Genomic DNA, 9,827 nt, shown 5'->3' on the forward strand with positions numbered 1-9,827 from the left:
TATAGATATAAGTTACACACAAAAAAATAGTATATTTAATTACTGCAGTGGAAACTCCTCGTGTTACATCTTTGCATGGTTAGGTTTGCCGTCTATTGAGCAAATCAATCTTTGGCGATCACTTATCAACATTACTCGACGAACGTGAGAATTTAATGTCTGCGTAGTAGAAATATCTTTATCTTTATTTTTGCGCTTTCCGCCCGACTCAGCAGCTGTATACAACATCTTGGAAAAGCTATCCATAAAAAGAGGCGATTTTGGTTTTTAATCATGTTCAAATTCGCCTTTTTCATCCAATTAGCTATCAGCAACAGAATCTTTCCATGAGAAAATATTTGGCGTATTTATAGTTTTAATTGCTTTGATTTTGCATTAAAAGCTCTGATATATCTCTCTCGTGTACTTCAGATTGTTTTGCATTGATGGTTGTCCACTTTTTTTTTATATAGTGTATACTTTGTCGTGTGTATCTTTAACTTTGGATCGATTTTGATGCACAATTTCATTGAAACTAACACAGGTCCAGTTGTCTTTGTTTTGCAATTTTAATAAATCAATCGGAAAATGGTTTTCTTTAAATTTTTCGTTTATTACTATTTGCATTGTTTGTAATTGTTTTTACTTGTTTATTTGGTGTTCAAAGAAACATTCTTTAAATTAGAAATTATTTCGACCATTTTGAAAGGCAAAGACATTTCATTTAAAGGATCAGCTGCATAAAGTTTGTCATAAACGTCACCAATGAATACGAGTTCGTTGTAAATCGATGAAAAGTGGTTGGGTGTTTCGAATATGGGCTTTTTCCTGAGCAAATACAACGATTTAAAGAGATTAATGAGGACCTTTTTGGACGCAGTTGTTACGTTTTTGATCAAGAAATCAATGAGACCACAGCTTTTTGTTTTGGGAATAATCTTATGGGGACAACCATTCTGTTTAATTGTTGTAAAAATATCTTGAGCTGTTTTGCTAAGCGACTCTGCTTTTTTGAAGTCACCAAAAAAACAACACAAAAGTGCCATGTCTGTTAAGCAGTTTGCTTTTTCCACACTGTTCATAAACGCTTCTTCTTTCATGTGTTTTTTCAAAAAATAAGAACTTGCTGTATCGTTGTTGTGAAATGTTTTCTTTGTGGATACTCAAGAAAAAGTCCTGTTAGGAGTAAAATTTCATGGTTGATATCAATATGGTAAGGATCTAAACTATGTATCACCATTTGCATTTGTAGAGAACGCTGGCTGAACTTTACTGCACTTTCAAATTCCTTTTTCGATGAATAAATGCAAGCTAGATCATAAAGTATGGAAGCAACTAGCTCATTTTTGTTCTCAGGGCCATATATCACTTCGCTCATTTCCAGAGCTTTAAGATAAAGTTTCTCTGCTTCTTCCATAAAATCAATCGAACGATAGTTCGAGGCAAGTTGCTGAAGAAATAATATAGTTTGTGAGTTACATTGACCTGTCGCTAAATGTTGTTCTAAGGCAGCGCAAGCTCTGTCATAGTGCAGCTTCTCTGTCTCTTTGATTTGTGTCTTAATGCTACTTTCATCATTTGATGATGTACTTGTGATAGTTTTCTTCACCAGAACACTCAACTTAACATGAACATCATATTCAACGATTGATGGCACCTTTAAATCTTTTGGTGATAAGTCACAAACAATGACTGCTTGCTCCAAGCACTTTCGGGCTTTGTAAAGCTCCTTGATCTCTTCCCAGCAATTGGCCATCTTTCGTAAGCACGAGCATTTGTGGTTGTTATCAACCAATTTTAATACATAATTTGATGTATTAGAAAGAAAGGTAAATGCTTCGGAAGATTTATTGGTTTTTATTAAAATCTCTGTGATATCTAGAAGTCTTTGCACGATTTCTGGAATATTTTCATTCTTAGATCTCAGTATTTTTAAAGATGTTTTGTAATATGTCTCGGCATCTTCTGTAAGACCTATATGAGAACATAATTGTGCAAGAGAATTTAAATATTTCTCTTTGAAAACAGCATCATGTTCCTTGGCAAGTCCTGCTTCAGCAACTGCATTGCTTCGTTATTTTTGCTTATTTCCATAAAGGTTTTCGAGACCAAACACACACTTAATACATTATATTGTTTGTTAGGAATATTTACAAGACAACCTTTAGCGTCAAACGCTGATCGTAGTGCTTCTGCCATTTTATCTACTTTGAAGTAAGTAGTTGACAAACCACAATGTATCAAGCATTCCTCCATAAAGTCTGTGCATTTTCCTCTGGAGTTCGAATTTAAAGCTTTCTTGAAATAAAGGATTGCATCCTCGAAGTTGCCTGTGAAATTGTTGATCATTGCTAGTCGGTGGAACACTTCTCTTTTCAATGAGACACTTACGTGCACTTTTGACAAATGTAACGAATTGAGAATTAGCTGTGAGTACAGCTTAGCCTCCTCGTACATCTTTAAGCGAAAGCAAACATTTGCAAGCATGGACAAAGTCTTCAAAACTTGAAAGTTGATGGTATAACCGAACAAAATACGCCCCATCAACATTGCTCGTTGCAAGCACTGGCGAGCTTTGACAAATCTCTCTTGATATAATAGAGATTTTCCCAATTCGTTCAACCACGTAAGTCCAGTGATGCTGCTACCAAATTTTTTTATCAACACGGTAAATAAGGACATGATCTCATCAAATTCTTTCTCCGTGACTTGTGTTTCAGATATATATAAAAGAGTTAACCTTATAGATAACTTTTGAAGATCATTCATTTCAGATTCAAAACTCTTGCATTGTTCGAGACTTGCTCTTGCCATTTCCCCTTCCCCTTCAACCATGCAACATGACACATGAAAAATATGCACATCAACCAACTGGCTCAATAACTTTTTTTTACCCTTTTTGGTTGTGGCCTCCGTAGCTTTGTTGCTTTTTGGTCTGACAAAGTCATCTGAGTTGAATTGCAGTCTTTCGCTAATCTCTTGACGTAAAGCATTCAATTCTTCTTTACTCGAAAGAACGATATTGGAGCTCTTGCTCAAATGATATTCAATTCTCAAACGTCGAATCTTCAAGTCAATGTTTTCAGGGTCAACTTTGAGCCCACGCTTGTAATATTCTAAAGCATCAACGTAGTTTAACAACCGACAATGCATATGCCCTTTATTTATATCACAGCAATCAAAGAATGAATTATGCACCAAATCTTCTGATCTCATTCTGTTGCCGGCACTAAACTCCCGCAACAACTCATAGAGTGGATTTGATACAAAGAAAAAATGAAATAATTCATTCTTTCTAGTAATATCGTAAGTTGGTAATCCGTTGTTTTCTATTACAGTTTCATCACTGCAATTATTTGAACTTGTGTCCATACTCTCAGCCTGTTTTTCAGCTAAAAGATAGGTACTAAGTCTAAATTTTAATGCAATTGCTACAGCACTTGAAAGGTTATCTTTTGCAATAGAGCAAATCACGTTTCTTTCATACAAATCACCGAGAACTTTAAAAGAGCCATTCGTGGCGATACGAAAAACTTTTGAAAGTCCTGCGATAACGCGGTCTGTCAATCGATAGATTTCTTTCTTTACATCATACAATTTACCGTCTTTAGCTTGATCAATTTCCAACATCGTTTGTCCGTATTGTGTAACATCCTTTAATAGGATGCTGTGTCCTCTGCAAGATCCCTTGGTCGGTACAGTGTTACTATGAGTACAATTCTCTAAGTCACAAGGTTCACGCAAAATCTTCTCAACAATCTTTTTGTATTCATTCAATAACGTTTGTTTGTCGTTTTGGAGTGGGGCAACAGTCAACAAAATATCTCCTAAATAAAAAAAATCAATTTAAAATTATTTTTAAGATCAGACCTATCAGACCTCATAGAAATCTTAAGCTCGCGTAATCTAATTGTTAACAAAATATCATAATGAAGGAAATAGTATTTATGGTTTTCTTGCCAGTATAAATTGACTATAAAAACGATGCAATGTCGGAAGAAAATAATTTACCCTGAATGTACACGTTTATATTACATATAAAACCTTGTAATCACTTTTTTTTTCTATTCTGATAGAGTTTGATTATGTTTTATACCATTTTTTGAGGCACTATACCAAAAAGTTTACCTAAGTGTGGGTTGTTCTTATGCCAGTAGTTACTTTGAAAAATTGCCATTATCTTTGGAGTATGAATGAGCTCAAAATCCACTGCATTTCCCAATGGTGTCTTGCATGCTTGAGGTAGGAAAGCATCAAAGGAGAGTCCACGTGGTGTTACGTCATCATAAAACCAATCTCCTCTTAACACCTTAATGTCCATACAAGGCAAAATAGTCTCACCAATCATGATTATCTGCAAACAATGATGTTAGAAGAGAAGTTTTTTATGCTATTTTAAGATAATATTTAAATATATTTAACAATACTAAAAAAACATTGGCCGTTTTGTTTTTTAAAGAAAACATTTTAATATACACTTAAAAAATTGTAGTGAATATATTGTATCATATAACTGTACATTAAGTGTCTATGTTAGAAGTCAATAGAGTAGGAACAATCTTACACTTCGTGGTGGGAGAAGGGGGCAGTTTTGGTTGAGAAAAGGGCAGCTAAAATACTTGAAGAGACGGTTTGATTCATAAAGCTGCAAAGATATTCCACCTGTAGTTTATATGCTCTTTAAAAATTTAGAATTCTACAATTCATACACGAAGTTATCTGCTTTGATATGCCAGTCAGATGTGATTCTTATAAAAAATGAAATTTTACCCAACACAAGTTAAATTAGAATTGAAACATTAAGTATACTCACAGAAGCAATTACATTTAACCATGGGCGTACGGGACCAAAAAATTTGTGGGTGCGGACACTTTCCTGCCCGACGAAAACGAAAATTTCCCTACATGAAATTCGTTATTTCTAATTACACCATATTTGTCTAAGGCTAATTTGGCTCACGCGGTCAAATTTAACGCTAAATTATTTAAGTACTTTAAATTTGTGTTTATATTGCTTTCGTGCTTAAATTTTTACATACTAACATCCATGGGCGTAGGAAGATCGATAATTTGGAGGGGGGCTCATATTCATATATTCATGATATACAGAGTTAAGTTCTTTTGAAATCCATTGTTTTCAAAGAATTATGACATGAATATATGAATATGAGCCCCCCAAAATATCAATTTTCCTAGGCCCTTGCTAACGCAATTTTCCTACGATCTTGCTAACGCAACAATGAGCATAAAGCTCATCAATTGTTGCTCGTTCCAAATTTATTATTATCAAGTGATTATTTTGTGTATTGTTTTGGCTACAAAAGGACTGAATGTTTCCCGACTCTTGAGTAGAATTTTCCCAACGTTACTCTTTCAGCTCAAAATTGGGGATGCTGGACAGCATCCTGAGCACCCCCGCCTCGTAAGCTTATGCATGCAACGCAATATATTGGTTGTCATAATTCATATACAACTGAAGAATTTGATAGCATGATATAATTGCAACTAGCAGGAAACTATTTTGTCTATCTGCATTTTTGTGCAGCGTAGTTTTTCTAAAAATCTAGAAATTGCAATTTTCCCAAAAATTGTTTGTTCCTTTTCTCAGTAAATTCTCCAGCAAGTTTGATCATGTCAATATCATTTGTTCTTTACTTGTGAAGATCAATTAAGCAACGGGAAATTATTTTATCTTTTTCAAAATTCTTTTGAGAAGCCTGTTTTTATCTGTGGTTGTTCAAAAAATGATCTTTCAAATAATGCATTCATTGTAATCCTTATTATTTCAATATTTGACATATTGCAGCATTTGAATAATGTTCCGATACAATGACAGCATTGTAATTAATTGTATTATCTGGATGAGTTATAAATGTATATAATTCACATGTCCCCCCCCACCCTTTCAAAAAAATCTCGCCTTTTAACAATACAAATGTATTGTTAAGAAAGGATACTGTAAACACTCTCACTATAACAGTAAGACATAACATCAAAGATTAAATAATCGTCGGTAGTTTAAGTTTAATAATTATGAAACGAGCTCCAATTGTACCAAGTAAAAACAAAAGACAATACCAAACATCTAATTATAAATTATGTAAATAACTAGCACAAAATGGGCACTTTTTTATTCAAAAACTTTATTGGGGAACAAGTGCCCCCTGAGCGCCCTCCGCTTCCTGGAAGAAGTGCTAAATGCAGACGGAGAATTAGTCCAATTACATTTAAATAGCTCAAACATGCTAGGAGTGCGAATGCATTACAGCAAATAATTGGAAGTAAGTACATCTTCAGCATTGTATTGTTTTCGCATTAAGTAAAAACCAAAATATTTCTTTAGAAAGATCACAGTATAGGAAACATATAAAACCGAACTCTTTTGTTAAATCACTAACTCAGTAAATATGCAGGTACAAGTTTTATAGCAAAGTAGAGCAACTTTTTTTCCCCTAGCTGTTCTGTGTTATATACGAACAAACTCGAGGACTGGCTAAGTCCATTTTCTTTGCTAGCCACATATATGGCACTTTTTAGAAATATTTCTTGTGAATTGCAAGGAAGAATTTAAACATTTACTTACCTGTAAGTTAACAAGATTTGTAAAAGTACGAAAGAATGTTTTACATTTTTCTTCTTCAGAGTTAGTTAGTATTGCCCACTCTATATCGGAATATGGTGTCATCTCTTCTCTAGCTAATGAACCTAGAAGCATGACTTCGTAGTCACATGGTGGCTTTCCCAGCACATCAAAACATTCTTCAATAATTTCAACGAAAAGCTGTTTTACCCTGGTGGCAATTCTTTTGAACAGAATCTTTACGTCAGGAGTTTGTTTAATAAACATTTCTCGAAGGTCTTCATCACTTCCTGTTTCAGCATCGTATTTATCGTTTATTTCTTCCAAACTAGCCTTGGCCTCTTCTCGTAGTTCTTTCAAAGCTTTTTGCTTACTTTCACTATTGAATTTACATGTAGATGGGTTTCCTGATGCAGTTTGAATGATGCTATGTTGAACATCCAAGATTTTCTGAGGTAAACATTTTGAAATATTCATAACAAGCTCACTTTTCTTAGAGCTTTTGTTGAAACAATTTCTCACAAACATGTAAAGTGCTGTGGCCTGGAGCAATAGTTTTTGTCTTTCAAGTTGTTCCAAGGTAGCTTTAGTTGCTTTTTGCTGTAGAACTTCAGCCAAGTGATAATACAACTCTGGATTTATTTCACTTGAAGCATCTTCAATCTTTTGTCTTTGTATTGCTTTTCCAACAAACTTTTCCGCAACATCTAAATTTCCTCTTTTAAACGCTTGTTTCGAATCATTCAAAAGTTTCTGGGAATTCATCTGAAAAATAAAAAAAGTGAATACATAATGTATATAGGATAGCAAAATGATATTAGATGTGCACATGTGCTGAAGTAGTTTGTGTATACATTCACAGGTCATGCTTCTATGATGATGCTCCTTGTTTTAATAATCAATTCTCGTTGGGTTGCTAGATCACCAGATATCCTTCTTTGAGTTGCGTTTAAAACTGGTTCTCACTATTAACTCAATGAGAAGTTGACACTTAATACTGAGAAAGTGGAACAATACCTTTTCATTTGGCAAATATTCCCTGCCTTTATGGTTTTGATCAAGCATATCGTAGAAGTCTGTTTATGAAAATATAAATTTCACAACTAAGACGGCAAGCAATGCTGATAAAATACAATTTCCAAAACTATTCTAAGACCAAAACGTTTTCGCATTAAATAAAATAAAACTCGTTCAAAGCAACATCTGTGGCTCATTGTTAGTCTCGCTAGAGTAATTTATCCTATTTTGCGAATCGTCCAGCTTGTAGAACGCCACATCAGCTGAATTTTTTTATTGATGTACATTGCACGGGCGGGCGTTTTACACCACATTAATTCTATGTCTACGAGCTACTTTTTATGTGAGTTTAAATCCTTTCCAATAGCAGTTACTACCATACACAATAAGGAGTTATTACAAATACCTTTTGTAGTGGCTTGCAGGTAGAATTTGTCTAACAGTTTTTCCATGTCTGCAAATAGTAAAATTATACGATGGATCACAATGTTTTTTATACTTATAGAAGTCTTGTAAAGTTTGTTTCCGGCAAACACGACAAACATGGTCTCCATCACTAGGTAAGACGTCAATTTCAGACAAACAATGTTTTTGTCGAAAACTCATACTTACATTTAAAATGTTTCACAAGAAAGGGACATTGAGTCTGTGCTTGTACAAAGCTGCACAAATCAGAGATGATTAACATCTAATTTAATTTTAAAAGCTTATATTTTCACGGAAAATGCTATTATGAAGGCCAAGGGAAAATTTGAATTCGCATGTGTACGCACGTCGCATGCCATTTGCGAATTGCGAATGAAGTTGAAATGGGCCATAGTGTTAGGATTTTGGCCAATGCGTATGACAAGTCGTGAACACTTTACAATGTTACAATGTCAACGAATCTTTACACAATTTGTCCGATTTTCGCAAACAAAATTATGTTTGCATAGAAACCCACGGAACTGGACCAATTTTGCTTCCTTAGGGCTAGGGCTTTCTTTACATATATATTTTATTCTACCGCTCATTTCCCATTCTTCTCCGTCAAACTAATTCTTTTCCCCTTCCAATTTGGACCGCCCGACACAGATAAAAACCACGTTCACTTTCCAATAGCGACGCTTTGAATTGACATTTGACAAATACTTGATGAGAACAGAAATCGAAGCAAAAATATCTTTTCTAGGCTATAGAATCTCATTTTATGTATTTATGATAAACTTACTTTCGATTTATTTATGCTGTTCGAAAACACGATGTTTTCTTTTAAGTTGAAAAATTAACATTTGTTTTTTTAATTTTCGTAAATAACCAGAATAGGCAAACACATCCTTACTTCGACGTTTTAGATAACCATCGTCAGCCTTCAATGTTTTAGTAATTTTTACGATTAAAGTTTAAGATTTCCCAATTTTTCTAACTCATCAAAAACACGGTCAAGTTTCATTATATTACACTCTGTACGTGTTGTAAAGATTCAGTTTATGTATATGAATGCAAAGATATTGAATTTGCCTAACATGCCTTAGAAAACCCGCCGATGATTTTTACATGTAGTAAAACAACAGAACAAATGATAACTTACCTATGACAGTAACAAGCGATCGACGAATAACAGTATATAATATTTTATTTTAACAAAAAATAACAAGTTTCTCTAAACGATATCGAGACGCTACACTATGTACTTTCCGCCAGCCAACATCTGTTTAATAATAAAGGCGTGACTCATATTGAATTTTACAGTTTTTTGACAGGTGGAATGTAAATGAATAAGAATACGTAATCATAAGCTCATTACTGATTAATTTCCCGTAAAACTATAGCACACGTGTCTCAAGCACGTGTCACATATAATAACATGCACAATATAAATGCAAATGTGAGCATTTAAGCACTGCAATACAAAAACAGAACCCACTTTAAGATTATGAATTAACTGTAAACTAGTGAGAATCTAAAGGGAAATTAAAAATTTCCTAGAGCACAGAATTTGTTTTTCTAGAACTTTATGCAAGTTTTCAAGAAATATATTCCTTCAATTATGTTATCACAGGAATTTTGAGAGAACTCTTCCCCCAAAACGGTTGCTCTATTTTCTTTTTACTAGCATGTCGTATTTCTCATATATATATATATAGTAGCTAATTGTTTTTCTTTTTCTTTTTTTACGTAAAATGTTGCAAGAGATCTACACTTAGGGTTTGTTCTTACCTCAATCATGATTTGTTTGCTTATTTCTCGTTGAAGAACTTGGTAAATGTCT

General features: G+C 33.9%; 1 protein-coding gene across 1 annotated transcript; it reads right to left on the reverse strand.

Annotated features, from left to right (window-relative positions):
• Positions 1-12: 12 nt before the first annotated feature.
• Positions 13-9,632, reverse strand: LOC124448481. The gene is made up of 6 exons (XM_046999497.1): positions 9,147-9,632; positions 7,983-8,030; positions 7,577-7,635; positions 6,563-7,324; positions 4,108-4,333; positions 13-3,806 (listed from the first exon to the last, which is right to left on the reverse strand). The coding sequence occupies exons 2-6, from the start codon at positions 8,026-8,028 to the stop codon at positions 1,984-1,986; spliced, it is 2,916 nt and encodes a 971-aa protein (XP_046855453.1). The 5' UTR covers positions 8,029-8,030; positions 9,147-9,632; the 3' UTR covers positions 13-1,983.
• Positions 9,633-9,827: the final 195 nt, after the last annotated feature.

This window comes from Xenia sp. Carnegie-2017, unplaced genomic scaffold, assembly GCF_021976095.1.
Source record: "Xenia sp. Carnegie-2017 unplaced genomic scaffold, XeniaSp_v1 HiC_scaffold_23, whole genome shotgun sequence".
Classification (NCBI taxonomy): Eukaryota; Metazoa; Cnidaria; class Anthozoa; order Malacalcyonacea; family Xeniidae; genus Xenia; species Xenia sp. Carnegie-2017.

Excerpts from the sequence above, each read along its gene's own strand:
- LOC124448481 (XM_046999497.1), bottom strand. The coding sequence starts at position 8,028 with ATGGAAAAACTGTTAGACAAATTCTACCTGCAAGCCACTACAAAAG. Across the intron at positions 4,334-6,562 it reads CAAATCTTGTTAACTTACAG|ATAATCATGATTGGTGAGAC; the intron begins GTAAGTAAATGT and ends CATTGTTTGCAG. Across the intron at positions 3,807-4,107 it reads TAAGAACAACCCACACTTAG|GAGATATTTTGTTGACTGTT; the intron begins GTAAACTTTTTG and ends TTTTTTATTTAG.